We start from the raw sequence: 15,263 nt of genomic DNA, 5'->3' as shown, positions 1-15,263 counted from the left end.
CTTAAAAGAAATAACTTTGAAGTTATTGTTAGTATGATCTGCTTGTTGTCTGCTCTTTTGGTTGAATGAATGGGAATTTACCAGGTTTTGTCATGTTTTCATGACTTACCAACATTCTCTTTCTTTGATAGTTTAACACATTTCATGCAGAAGAAACTAGATTCATTCCTTGCTGCTCAGGGTGTGCTTGCTCTTTTGATTTTCAGATCCAGTACTCATTTCCTGCTAATTATTCATGTTACGGAAGGTTTTCTTGGTTGTCATGTTTTGTTGGAGGCTAATGACTTATGAGGGCTGCAGAAAGATGAGAGCAACCTTTTCTCCACCAAACTTGAGTGCTAAAAGGGAAGTCAATATGGGTGCTAGACCATTCTAGCACCTCTAGGACTCGGAGAGATTCCCAAAGAAGTCCCTCCCTTTGAACCCGCTTCCACCAAAAACTTGACCTCCATTGCTTCTTATATCCATTCTAGCACCTCAAGGGCTGGAGAGATCCCCCAATGACCCCTCCCTTAGCACCTTCTTCCACTAACAACATGTCCTCCATTGCTTCTTATCATCCACTAAACGCCTGTTCTTTTTTACATGTCTTCTCAGAATTGATAGTTACCCCTACCCTGTTTGATAGAGACATACTACAAAGCAAAAAAAAAAAAAGGGTGTAGCTCTCAAACAAGGTCAGTGCAGGTAGTGGGTGGATAGTCATATTCTTTCATGACGATGCTGTCTGAGAACTCATATTTCAGCCTTTTTTTAATGGATGTGCCCATCTTTTGTAATGCTGTGGGTAGAATATTACAAAGTAAAAGAAGGGTGCTCATTGATAAACTGAGTTCCATTGGGTTTTCTGGCAACAGTTTTATAGCAACCAAACTTATTGCCATTCTCTGTTTGACTGACCTCCTCACCCTCTAGTAAACTAAACTCAAAGTTTGGATGCTGCATCCTGAAAGCTCCCCTTTACAGCAGAAAAAAAAAATGTTTTGTTTGTCTTGTCTTGTGTCACCATCCTCTCAGACACGGAAAAGCTATTTGGAACATTGCACTTTACCAAACCCGCCCACTGAGAGACGAGGTTCAGCTTCACTCAAGAAATCACCCACATACTTTAGGATATCCTGGTTGGACCCCTTTCCTTTCCCATTACAAACAATGCTCATCTCGAATGGTGGCACAAGCAAATGATTTTAGTGGGAGGGATGGATGGAACCCATCCCTGTTAGTGCCTTCTTTGTAGGAGGGAGACCCGTCCCATTGTCACCTCCCTACCATTGCCTCCTTTTGAAATGGTCTTCGTCATTACTTTCAAAGCCAGTTGTCAGTTCCAAAGCCCCCGCCCCGGGGGCCCAAGCCCGGTCCTACAGGCTAACTATCCCATTGCCACCTTTAGGAATGATCTCCATTGTCTATTGCAATGCCAACAAGAGAATTGTAGGAAAATATATGTAATTGTGTGTGTTTATGTTATCCGAATATATGTTTCTCTCATGTCTTCACACATACACACAAATTGCATGTTAGCCTTTTGAGCTAACACTTACTCTCTGACCTGATCCAACCCACTTAAAAATTCATGAAACCCGACCCAACCCGACCCATTTAATTGTGAATGGGTCGGGCTCAACTGCTAGAACCAACTCAGGTTTAAGAAAGTCCAGTCAGTGAATATGCACATGCATTAAAAAAAATCATCTATTCTTTTCTTGTTGATTTTGTTTTTGGTTTTGGGTTGGGTCATTTGGCCCAGTCCATTGATAACCTATATGGGTGGGTTGGGCAGGGTTCATCCCAAGCCTGAGCCATTTACTTAAATGAGTCACAATTCTAGCTCAATCATGACCCTGCCCCCCTACCCGTTTAGCTTGGTCCAAACCTATGTCAAAAGCAAAACAGGCTAGTTGACTAGCAGGTCAACCCAACTGATTGCTACCCCATATTTGGTAAAATATGATGAATGATGCATGCTGGCATAAATTCGAGGTTGTTTTGTGTTTGGTTGTGATTTGCTTCTTCCATCACAGGCTTACATATTAGGGGTGGCAATGGGTTGGGTCGATCTATGGGTCAATTGTCCCGACCTGCTTCTAAATCGGGCTAATAAGTCTATTGGGGCTGTGGGTCGAGCTTGGGCCAAAAACTTGGCCCATTAAGATTAATGGATCAGGCTTAAGCTTAGGCCAACTTAACCCGACCCGTCGATCCCACATATTGAGTCAATGGGTCGGCCCAAATGACCCGATCCAACCCATAACCCGAAACAAAGGTATCTTAATATACACATCTGATTGCTCTTTTGCGATTGTGTAGATGAGATGTAACATACTTGTGCCATGAAAAAAAAAATCCAATCTCATAAGTGTGTAATTCTGAGCTTCCATACACATGAAAACTCCAAGAATAGAGAGAGCCTAATATGATAGATATTGAAGTTAGTGCATGGGTCTGGTTGGGTGGGTTGGTTGAGCCTAATCCGATTGCAAATAAATGGGGGCTCAAGAAATTTTAAGCGAGTCAAGGGATGGGCCATTGGGTAATGTGTGGTGGGTTGGGTGAGGGGCAGATTTCTTGACCCATTTGTTAAATGCATCGAGCTTGGGTTGACCTTGACTTGGACTGGACCCGATCCTTTGCCAGGACTACTGCATAGGGGGTATTTAGCAGTTTTCTAGAATTTTTAGGAGCTGTCTTCAAGGATGATAAGTGGCTTAGGTATTGTAGTGGGTTGAAGGTGTTCTTGTTGTTCTCCTTCCAGGTGTATATGTACCAAGTGAAGGTGAAGTAGTTTGGATGTGGTATGATGCACAAGCTATATGACATAATGCTCAACTCAACCTGACATGGAGGATTTCTGTGGGCATTGGAGCTTTCCTTTTCCATTCATTGTTTCTTCCTTTATTAGGCTTTGTTATCAGTAGTAGTGTAGTTCACTCATGTTGTACAGTGTTGCACGGGTCTTCACATGCTGTTCTGGTTGGTCTTCCTTTAAATGGTAGTGAGTGTAGTTCACTAACTCGTTGGGCAATGTTGCACGTCTTTGAGAGGATTTTGCATGTGAATGGCAGTTTGTGGCCTGATGGCCATTGTGTTTAGCTATGGCCTTCCATTTGAAGAGAAAATTCAACAAATGACGAAAGCTCAATTCATAGACAAGTAATTTAAGTTCGTATTCAACCATATTGTGTTTGAGGGGTCGCGGCAGCTCATGCTGATCATCATCATCTTATTCTTTTGTGTTTCAAGATGGGTATGATTGATATCTATGCTCTAGCTAGTGCAGGAAAATATATGTAATTGTGCATGTGTGTTATCCGGGTACTCCTGCAGAGTGCTATATGTTTCTCTTATGTTAACCTGTATCTGTTTCTTTTGGGCTAACACTTAACTTTCTGCCTTAAAACACTTTCTACTCTCTTTCTTCCTTGTCTTCCCCTTAAATTGCTCCACTTTCTACCAGATCCACAAGGACCTAAGCTGCCATTCTTCTACCTTCACTAATAAGCTAAAGATGATCCTCAGTATCCATTTCCATCAAAAGGGAGAATTTTTCGATCTTGGAGAGTTGCTTACACTCGTGAAATCCAAAATTCCAGTAGCTTTTACCTGTGTAGCCTCTCTTATTAAATCCACATTTTCCTGCATAGGTGTTTTTTATTTTATTTTATCTTTTTCACTGTCCTAATCCTGTTTGTTGTTTATTTATTTAGACGCTGATGTGAGGCTTGCTCGGAGGATAAGGCGTGACACTGTTGAGAGGGGTAGGGATGTGAATTCTGTTCTTGAGCAGGTAAGTAAAGTTGAAGTACAGAAGGGGCACTATATACTTAAAAGTTTTTCTGTATTTTATTTAGTACTCCTAGTTGCATCCAATGAACCATATATTGAATTCTTTTTGGCAATTGGTAGCATCTCGAACGCTAGGCAGGAGGAGGTTTGCTAGCCCCACACCCTCTCCCCAAGCCTCTTTACATGGCACATGCACCAAAATGTCATGTCTGTGGGATATCTAAGCCATGCACAGGACCTGCAGGTTTGACCCCCGCCATTCATATTTTCTGCTGCAAAGTGGGCCAACCATGTATTCAAACAATTGATATTCTAAATTTTGGTGATGGTGCACATTCAGTGTGCATGTGACCTGCCTGAGGAGCTGACTGGCCGAATTTTTGCTCCTGCTAAGTAAAGATGTGTGTGGTGCTAATTAAATCTCCACTCTGCTGTCTAATTAAAGGAGGTTCACCATTTAGCAGCAGTTCAATAAAATAATTCATTTGTAACTAGAAGCAAGACAAGACTTAAACCTGTCATGTCCCAGAAAACTGTTCTGGTATATACAAATGCAAAGATCTATTAATTAATTTAAGTTTTTCTTTAAGAGAATACTAGTATGAATTTTGGGCTGTCAACAGACTGGGCCTAGGCTAGGCAAATGACAAATTTCGAGTAGGCATGGTCTGATTGTTGTTCCTGTAGTTCAATTGGGATTTTAATAGTAAAATTTCATACAAATTCTGATTTTACCAGGCAGTGCCTTATTGAAATTCCGAGGAGGTGCTTTTCAGGGGGTGAATGATCAAATTGCCCTCATTTCTTTCTTTTCCTAGAAAAGGCTGAAGTCAAGAACTGTGGGGCACATGCGGTGTGTGTATGACATCCCTGTCCAAGAAATGCACCCAACCGTGATGATCGGACAAACCAAAAAACAAGCCACATGTGAATGTGGATGTTTTGGGGTGGTGTACATTGTTCTTTATGGTGTGGGCCACCTGATGATTGGATTGGCCTAATTTTTGGTTGGTCAGGCAGGGTGCATCTATTGGATGGGTTGTAAGTCATACACAGCCCACATTTTATTAAAGAAATGGATGAGGTCATTTGGTCATTTCACTCATTGATAAGCACCTCCTGGGAATTTCAATTAGTCCAGGCATAGTTTTCTAAATTAGACAACTTGAGGAATTTTTACAGCAAAATTCCCATCAAATTTCGGCTTGGTACCTTTTCAGGCCTAGTTGCACGATCCTTTATGGAGCAAAATGCATCTCGGCATGATTGCTATTTCAAGTAAAAAGAAATCCTGCCTTAATATGTTTTACGCCCATTGAAGACCAAGAAAATAGATGGACTCCCAAGTTAGCAAGATAGCCTCAAAGCCACACAATCTTGCCATAAATAATCAACAGGCCCTTTGATTCTGCATCCATAATGGATTTAGCAACTGTGTATTATCTCTTGCTCATTCATGATATCAAAGAGGAGCTTGTGAGGCTTACATTACTCTGTAGGGAATATGGCTTATCTCTGCACCATGAGTATCAAATATCACTTATCAACTATCAGATTTCCTGATGAACAACCATCAAATGAGAGGAAGGTGCAGAAACAGACTGACTGATAATGTGAACTAATATTTGCATAATAATGTATCATTTTTTTCTTTTTCTTTTTATATATAACAGTATGAGCCACAGACTTCTCAGCATTACTGGTTGGTGCTCAGTGTCCAAGTGACATGATTTTGTTCATTGGACTTGTCTATTTCTGAAAACAAATTAAAATTGTCTATGTTGTCCGTGTGTCATTGTTTTATTGAAAATTGGTTAAACATAATCAGAAAATAATGAAATAGGGATGGAACATCCCTTTTCATATTTCTGCTGCAAATACATATTTTCCAACTGCGGTATTCTGCCTCCGCTGCATTTTGTCATTTGAAGCTTGCTCAGTAGATGACCTGCTAAGGAGTCATTTGGCCTTCCATTTGTATTGGAACTTTGGTTCTTCTGTTTTGGTGTATTTTTTCTTCTTTTGAATAAAATAGTTGCTTCGTAATTAAAAAAAGAAAAAAGAAACTCCATAGCTGGCGGGAGTGAGCAGATCTTTCATTAGTAAAATTACCATGTTATCCAAGTTTATACAATTTGTGTCAATCTGTTCTCACAATGTAGGTTTTAAAGATGTTGGAATATGTCAGGTGGAATTCCATTAGATCACTCTATATACATTTCTTTGAAATCCTACTTTGTGTGAACTTTATATGGATGACATAATCTGTTATCACTTTACTAATTCGCAGTATGCAAAGTTTGTCAAGCCTGCTTTTGATGATTTTGTTCTTCCATCAAAGAAATACGCTGATGTAATCATACCCCGGGGAGGTGATAACCATGTCGCGATTGATTTAATTGTGCAACATATTCGTACAAAGCTTGGTCAGCATGACCTATGTAAAATCTATCCCAATGTCTATGTCATTCAATCGACATTCCAGGTATCTATTCTTCGCCTTGATCTATTTTCTATTGGTATGTGCCATTCTTTTTTGTCTGGTAATGCTTCATACTTGAGTTTCTTTTAAACAGATACGGGGGATGCATACACTAATTCGTGACAAAGAGATATCAAAGCATGACTTCATTTTTTATTCAGATCGGCTTATTCGGCTGGTATCTTTCGCTCTTTCTTTAACTATTTTCTTAGCAAATTTAAATGTATAAAAGTTTACCTATTACCTTGCCAAATATCACCAGATTGTACTGATCAAACGAGTGACTTTTCAGGTGGTGGAGCACGGCCTTGGCCATTTGCCATTCACTGAAAAGCAAGTGATTACCCCTACAGGTGTGTTGATCCTGAAAATTTCCTTTGAGGCGGTGTTTAACCACCCTCCCTTTCATCTAAATCTTAGAGGTGTTGTTTGTGGGATGAATGATGTGGCCAGCCCTCTTGCTAGGTTGGAGTGTCTAGAGAAATGTTATGCATTAGCATTCTTTGCTCCTATAGTATTTGCCATATATTCATTTTAATTGTGTATAAGAAATTATCATTTATAAAAGTATTCACTCCCCAAGTATAGGGTTGTGATGTAGTAATAAGCTTGGTGAGACCGAGGTCAAATCCCAAGGGACTGATACCTGTACGTAATTTGAAACTAAGTAGAACTAGAACTAGACTAAGATGAAATCTAAATCAACTGCAATTTGAGAAATAATGATGAAATAATTATTTAAAACTTAAAGAATTCAGAGGTAGGAATCTAGGGATTCAGAGGATCCACTTATAGAGATCAGGGAGATCTTATGCCTGCTTCAAAAATCATGGAAATTAAACTGAACTTCCTCTGATATAATTTTCAAGAGATGAAAGGTGTATGAATTAGAATGGATTCCATCACCAAACCATGCCCAGGAGACAAAGCAAACAACAGAATTAAACTAATTGGCAACCAATCATTGATGTATGAAGGTTATGAAGGGTACCGTCATCCGACCATGTCCAGGAGACGATGGTGAACAACTGGGCTTCCTGACGTCATAATCAAAATAAGAAAAAAGAAATACTCAAAGCCATCGCAGACCCATTGTAATTTCAGTCACAACAGACCATCAAAAACTAAAAATATTCCCATAATTAAATCAAAATCCATTCAATCTAAACAAAAGGCACACACATAAACTCTCCCATCACACTATAAGCTTCACCTCTTAGCCCTAGCTAAGAGGTTTAGCCTGTCATAGACATGCTAAAATCTCATAAAAAAAAGAAAAGGAAAGAGGAACCAAAGGAAGAAGAAGGAAGAAGGAAGATGTGCTCCACCCCACGTTTAAGCCGCTCCACTTCTTTCTTTTTTCTCTCACGTCCCTCTCCTCTTTTATAGATCTAGAGTCGGTGAACCGACTCCTTTGTGCTCCACCGTTTGTAGCAGACTCCTCGCAGAACTCTGCTTCTGCGCATGAAAATGCATAGTTTTGTTGCGTTTGGAACAAGTGCAAGATGAAAGTGAAGCCAGTCCGGTCGATCCGACCACCTAGGAGGAATTTAGACCCCAGAATTTGCAACTTGAATGGTCTGGATCATCAAATAGATCGACGGAGATGGGCCACCACTGTCCAGAACGTCTGAAATTTTCAGACGTACGTAACATACGCACAAGAGTTGCGCTGAGCTCTCGGTGGGGCCCACTTTGGCTATCTTTCAAGAAATCCACACCGTCCACCGGATTACTTAAGAAAAACCATTCAGACCTGATCGATTTTGGGTTAAAACCATGGTGGCCCACAGTTTATTTTGTTACACCATCTATTCTGCATTTTGGAATATCAACAGCCGCCTGCACTTCATTCCGCGATTCTGACGCCTAGTACATGTTTATAGGGCCCTTTTAAGCCTGATGGACGGTTCTGATTATATGGATCATGGTCCATGGAGGCCCACAAGAAAGGAAAGCAGCCTCTGTTGCGAAACAGAGTCGACGCACGTCGACTTTGTTACTTGCGTTGGCCCACTTATTGAATCCAAATGGAAAATCCACTCCATCCATTGGTTTCAGGACGAAAAACCATCTGGGAATGAGTGTTTTTTTGAGTGGAATCGGTGTAGCCCACGAGATCTTCTACTCCACCGTTCATCTTGCGTTTGATCGCGATTTACAGATGTGTGCACGCATGGGAACATAAGGACACCTAGGCGAGGGTCCAGCCTCCCCTATGGACGTAATGGACGGTCCAGATCTTGCAAAAGGATGACGAGTGGGGCCCACTATTGAAAAACGGACGGACAGCGCAAAGACGTTGTCCGTTCTTTCGCAGAGGAGAGAGGAAGACGGGTCAGCGTGCGCTGACCCGTTTTCGATTTTTGGTGCACGTCGTGTGTAAGTGTGCTGTGCATACGCACACCCTCCAGGTAGGGTCCATCGTGACGTTTATGAGAAAGCCTCTCCGTCCATCTGTTTTTTCGCCTCAATTAAGGCGTTGAGTCCAAAATTGAAGCGTATCCAGAGATCAGGTGGGCCCCACTTAAGGATTTAAAGGGCTGATCCATCCGTTGGGCCACTTCTACAGCAATCCAATGGCTGATTTTTGACGTGTACGGTTAATTTATGATCTTCAGGCCACATATAGAGTTTTGAGCTGAATGGATGGTGGGAACCCTGTGATCTTGCCTTCCGGACGTCTTTCGGGCTACTTGAGCTTCAGTTTCTCGATTTTCTTGGATCCCTGGCATGCAAATCTGTCGATCTTGGTTCTCTGAGGTCCGTCCCTTACCTTGGTGAATTCTGGGCATTAAATCCGTGCTTTTAGCACCCTTGTGTAGTCCAAGCTCCTAAATACACCTTGTATCACAAACACGATTAAAGCAGGGCGTTAAACAGTACAATGTTCGTAAATCCAGGCAATAACCGGGGTCTAATATGCAATATTTGGCCCTCAACAAAAAGAAGCCAAGATAATCCAATTATTTATCGAGTTAAATGCATGAACATTGTTCATATGTCCAACTTCCCCCATTTGCTTGTCTAGCCATTGTTGAAAGAAATCCACACATGAGAGATGGAGCCTCATATCATATTAGTTCATGTGTGATTTTGGTATGACATCCATCTATATCCACACGGGGTATATCGGCCCAACTGTTTGGATCACGAAACTATGGACTTCACTGATTGCGCGGTTCATCAGGGCACTATTCACATCCTGACGCATCCAGCTCAGTAGTTCCTCATACATAAATATAGACGAACCTTCTTTTTTCCTTTTTTTTTTCCACTTAAAAAATGAAAAGAAAAGGTGCAAGCTTGTAGCATCATTTATAGTTTAAGCATACACATTTTTGTCTATCCTCTTCATTTGAACAAAATTTGGCTCTGTTTTGTTGTGAGCTGAAGAAAATAAAATTGACCTAATATTTGTTTGTAGTTACTGTGGGGAATTTGCTTTTCTGCTGAAGTTCTTTAATGATCAAAGAAAACTATCTCTGCAGGACCTGAAATTGATGTTCTGCTTGATTTGCATAACTTCTTGCCATTTGTTAAACTCTACAGCTAATTCTTGAAATTGCACTTTTTCTTTATCCAGGGTCCGTGTACACTGGAGTAGACTTCTGCAAGAAGTTGTGCGGAGTGTCCATTATTCGAAGGTGAGCTTTGATGCAGGTATTGAAGTGGGATATCTAGTGATCAGTTGGGTTTAACTTTATGTTGTGAAAATTTGTGACAAGTTTCCCTTAATGATTCATACTAACTTTGTTAGTTGACTTTTACTTCTCAGTTGCAATGATCCAACCAAAATAAATAAATAAATAAATGGAAGAAGTAGAAGAAGAAAGAAATTTTGAGTTCATTGTCAAAGGGTTGCCTATCTTTAATTTTTTGTGTTTAACAGCTTGGCATTTCTTTTCCACTGATACTCTTTTTTTCTTTTTTTTTTCCTTCTTTTTTTCTTTTTTTTTAATTTTTTAATTTTTTTTAATAATTATTTTACACACCCCCACACACTCACACTGTAGTGGGATTTCACCACCTATGGATACTCGAACCCTTGACTGGGTGTTGAAACTCCTGAGAGTCTACCACCCGAGCAAGAGTGTAAGGATCCAATTTCCTCTGATACTCTCTTTAAGTTCATTCAAAAGAAAATATTTGCATTTTTTTTCTTCCTATTGGACGTTCTCAATAAAACTTGCACATGGCATTTGTGTAGTTTATGTCATGTTTCTACTTTGGTTGATAAACTAGAGACTGACAATAATGAAATTGGTACAATTCTTGGAAAGATAAAACCCAAAGCATTCAACTGGCTAATCCGCTCCTTGCATTGTCTACTATAACAATGGTGTTGTGCCCCTCTCTAGAGTTTCCACCGAGAAATGACATGGGTCTTTGAAAGGGAGATTGAGAAAATTTTGGAGAACTATCTTGATCCACTTTGACTCTCAGTGTGGGTTTTTTTTTTTTTTTAAATTAAATTTTAGTAAGTGGGGTGATGTCATTAAAAGCTGGGGTGCCAATCGCTTTAAGGTCTGAGGACGAATCCATGACGCATCCATTCTCCCTTATGTTGGGATATACAGAACGAGAGGAATAGTTGCATCTTCAGCAACACGATTAGACGTGTATAAATAATTGAAAGAATTAAAAGCAGTCTAATCAAATGGGTGATGGCCAGGAAGTAGTTCCATGAGACTTCTGTGATGTTATGGACACCTAACAATATTGATTTTTAGGTATTTAACAGTGAACACTGGGTACCCCAAATTGGCAGGTAGGATCATCCTGTCATCTCCTATGGTCAAGTTTATGGCCCTGGATAGATTGGCATGCTGGAAAAAAGATTCATGTAGACAACCCCAATTGGTTGGGATAAGGCTTAGATGATGATGATGATCATCTGGTCATCTGGGGTACAGACCACTCATGTAGGGCCCACCAGATGAATGATCCAGATCTTCTTCTTCTTCTTCTTTTTAAAAAGATACTTCTTGCCATGCTTGTGGTGTCGATTGCTGAATGTCTTGGAAAAAGTGATTAAAACTATTCCTTTAGGATGGACAGTTTATAAGACCTTGGTGTAAACCGTGATAATTGCCTGCACGATCTCTTAAAATTACAAATCAGCTGTGCAAAAATGATGCATCACATGCTATTGTCATCTGAAGATGTGAGTAGGGCTATGGACCAGTTGACAATCATAGGTATATGAAATTTGTTTTTCTCATTTCTTCCTAACATGGTAAAGATTTAATAACATCCTCCTTTCGTCGATTGCAGTGGTGAAAGCATGGAAAATGCTTTACGTGCATGTTGTAAAGGCATAAAAATTGGAAAAATCTTGATCCACCGGGATGGGGACAATGGGAAGCAGGTGAGACATCTATCAAGAGCCTATGACACACTACTGGGAGTTTTTTATGTTTGTTTGTTTGTTTTTTTTTTTTTTTTTTTTTTAATAATAAATTTTAAGGACGAGTGTAGTTTGTTCATCATCTGAAATTTATTGTCTGAATTCAAACAGCTTATTTACGAGAAGCTGCCTAAAGATATTTCAGAAAGGCATGTCCTCCTCCTTGACCCAGTTCTTGCAACAGGTAATTGTTTCTCAACACAACAGGTATTATCAAGGTTGTAGATACATCAATGTACCCGAGGAATTATCTTTGATCTTTTCACCTCAAGATATGAGTAGTACTAGTATCATCAGGTTTCAGTGTCTACAAGTGTGGCTGTGGCTGTGATTGAGGGATGCACCATGCTCCAAAAGCCTAACAGATTGGAAAATTGAGGCCATGGATATTTTACAATTTTTTCGGTTGAATGTGATCTTTCAAGCACTTGCTTTTCTTGGTTCTCGTGATTTCATTTCTGACTTTGATGACTTTCTCAAGGTAACTCGGCGGGCCAAGCAATTGAGCTCATTTTACAAAAAGGTGTCCCAGAGAGCCATATAATCTTCCTCAACCTTATTTCGGTGGGTAAAAGCTCCCCCTTTTTCATTTCCATTTACTGCACTCCTGCCATGGATCTGATATCGTCATTTCTTCTTTCGCTGATTTAGGCACCCGAGGGAATTCATTGTGTGTGCAAACGGTTCCCATCCTTGAAAATAGTTACATCCGAGATTGATGTTGCATTGAATGAGGAGTACCGTGTGATCCCTGGGATGGGGGAGTTTGGCGATCGCTACTTTGGCACAGATGATTGATATGATCAGCCTAAATGGACCATATTTCAGTGGGCCATTGTTTCTACACCTTTATTTATTTTAAAACCCAGAAAGGGGTGAAAAAGAGATTGGATGCTATAGCATGAACATTATAATTGGATAGGCTGTTTGGGTGCTAATTCATCTTCTTTTTGCATGCACTGCTTCTGTGCATGTATTTTTATTAGTGTCAAGGAGACCAGATAAGGAATATGTGTGCCATTCGGACTGTTCATTCGATCATCTTATATGGATGGTCATGTCCGAAAGTTATAAAAAAATAAAAATAAAGCAACATTGCCATTGGATCTTAAACTCTTTGATTTGAGGGAAAGAACAAATATATATATATAACAGAATCAATTCACTGTTCAAAGCCCTCAAATGGAGCAACCCTAGGGCCTGTTTGGGCACACTTTCAAAAGGGGGGTTTTGAGGGCTGACCTGCTTGAGCCACTCCCCCTTTTGAGAAGTGCGTTTGGATGCACTTTCAACCCTCCTAGCTGGACAAAGTAGGCGTTGGAAAGCTGCCCACTTGCCGGCAACTAATCAATTTGGTTTTTGGCTAGTCTATGTTAATGACCTGCTTTTGCAGAAGCTCTCTTTTTGCAGTAGTTGCGTCTTAATGGCCCCTACACCAACGAGGTTTGCTAATTATTCTTATCTGTGTAGGCTATCCCTTTGTATGGCATGACATATGCAAGTTGGAATGTGGGAGATTGAAATCATTAAAAACTTCTTGTGGGCCACAACTTTTGGATCAAGCTGCTATTTGTCCCTTCATCCAGGTGTGTTAGACCTTATCAAATATCAATAGGTTGGATAGCAAATAAAACATTACAGTGGGCCCTAGGAAGTTTTTAATGGTGAGCATTCAATCACCACTGTTTTTGTGATGTGGGCCAAATGAGAGATGGATTTGCCTCATTTTTTGGACCATAATCTAAAATGAGCTGGAAAAATAAATGGGCGGTGTAGATATACAACTCATGCATCGAGGTGGGCCTCACGGTCAGGGCCTCAGCCACTGAGCTGTTAACCCTCCCTCAACTAATCGGCTCTGGGTCTCATACATTTTCAATTGGGAAATGATACCACATACAACGGAGGATATGTATCCATTGAGAGAATGGTGCATAGTACCTAGAAATTACTTAAAAAGTGGACGGTTAAAATTATATTTAGGAATTTTAGATGTTACATGAGAAAAAAATTAATTTAATTTGATTAACTAAGTGTTAGATTGGATAACATTTATTGGAAGGTTAAAATGAAAATATCCAATGGTTTTATTTCAACAAACGTCTTCCAGAATCAGGGTATAGTATGTTTCAACCCATATGATTTTTATGAACGTTAACATATGCCAGCGTGCCAAATGCCTGTATATCATGCGTCTTACGCAGGCTGTGACCATGGCCTCACCTTGATGTTTTCTATATCCACGCCATCCATACATTTTGCTAGCTCATTTTAGGGCATGGGCCCAAAAATTAAGAAGATCCAATCCTAAGGTGAACCACACCACAAGAAAACATAATGATTGACCATTAAAAACTTCTTGTGGGCCACAAAAAGTTTTTGTTCAAGCTGATATTTGTGTTTTTTTTCATCCAGGTCTATCTAACCTTATCAACAAGCTGGATGGCAAATAAACATTACGGTAGACCCTATGAATTTTTTAATGGTGGGCGTTTAATCGCCATTTTTTTTTTCGTCTGGTGTGGTTGACCTAGATTAGTTTGTCTCATTTTTGGGCCCGTGCCCTAAAATTCTGTGGCAAAACGGATGGACGGTGTGTTTATATAACACATACATCAAGGTGGGCCCCACAGTGACACATGAGGGAACCCGTGTTACCCGGACCTGACTGCATCTGCCTGTTGCTCCGGGGCTGTGTGGGGTCTACAGAGATGTCCGTGACAAATCCACTCCGTCCATCTGTTTTGAAAGAGCACAATTGTAAAATATTCTAGAAATAAGGCATATACAAAACTTAGGTGGGCCACACAAACAAAACAGTGGGAGAAGAAACGTCTACCGTTGAAACATTCTGGAGCTGACTATTAGGTTTATACACCATCCAAACCGTTCATAGAATTATTACCATCAAGATAAACTGTAGGAACAAATATTATCCTGATACAAAACTTCCATCACCGCCAGACGTTCAATCCCCACGTTTTCGTATGGTATGGCCCACATGAGTTTATTTTTATTACACATCTTATTTTTTACGCATAAGATTTTATTAATTATATATGTAGTTATTTATCCTAAAGAACTTTATTTTTTCAAAACAAACAAGCTAAAATACGGGACAACTACTCTAAAAGTCATATTGTACAGCACGCAATCTATTTAGGAGGGAATCTGGCATATCTTGTTAGCTGGAGTCCTTGGAAATGATGTGGACCAATGACACCGACGGCACTAGAATTTCCTGTGTTGAACACAGACTATTCACACTCAATTATCATTTATAAGTGACTTAAATATCGACCGGGTTCGAGTTGCGCGGGCAACCCGTGGCCTCAACTCGAGCTTGACCTAAGTTTTATTGGGTTGGTGTTTGTATAACCTAAGCCAGAGATCGAACCCGATAAATCCTGCCCAAGCCCAATCCAATGTCAGGTCGGTCACAGGTTGGCTGAGTTGAACCTGCCCAAGAGCTCTACTGGTAGCTTCGTGCGGTTACCAAATGCACCGTAATTAAGATTTATTTCCTTTTCTTTTGTTCGGTGGAGGGATTGGTAAGTGGTCAAAATTTCAACCCTACAAGCTCATGTG

At 40.2% G+C, this 15,263-nt stretch overlaps 1 protein-coding gene across 2 annotated transcripts in view; it reads left to right on the top strand.

The window, feature by feature from the left end:
- Nucleotides 1-12,788, top strand: part of LOC131239529 (uridine/cytidine kinase UKL1, chloroplastic) — a 31,779-nt gene extending 18,991 nt beyond the window's left edge. The window contains exons 6-14 of one of the 2 annotated variants that reach the window (XM_058237274.1): nt 3,705-3,784; nt 6,125-6,268; nt 6,360-6,443; nt 6,558-6,618; nt 9,852-9,912; nt 11,543-11,636; nt 11,787-11,859; nt 12,157-12,239; nt 12,327-12,788. In XM_058237274.1, the coding sequence (XP_058093257.1) occupies nt 3,705-3,784; nt 6,125-6,268; nt 6,360-6,443; nt 6,558-6,618; nt 9,852-9,912; nt 11,543-11,636; nt 11,787-11,859; nt 12,157-12,239; nt 12,327-12,473 (827 nt within the window). In that variant the 3' untranslated portion in view covers nt 12,474-12,788. Of the gene's footprint in view, nt 1-3,704; nt 3,785-6,073; nt 6,269-6,359; nt 6,444-6,557; nt 6,619-9,851; nt 9,913-11,542; nt 11,637-11,786; nt 11,860-12,156; nt 12,240-12,326 lie in introns of both variants that reach the window. The other variant, XM_058237273.1, reaches the window with a different exon arrangement.
- Nucleotides 12,789-15,263: the final 2,475 nt, after the last annotated feature.

Source organism: Magnolia sinica, chromosome 3 (genome assembly GCF_029962835.1).
Source record: "Magnolia sinica isolate HGM2019 chromosome 3, MsV1, whole genome shotgun sequence".
NCBI lineage: Eukaryota > Viridiplantae > Streptophyta > Magnoliopsida > Magnoliales > Magnoliaceae > Magnolia > Magnolia sinica.
This window is presented reverse-complemented; position numbering and strand designations above follow the sequence as displayed.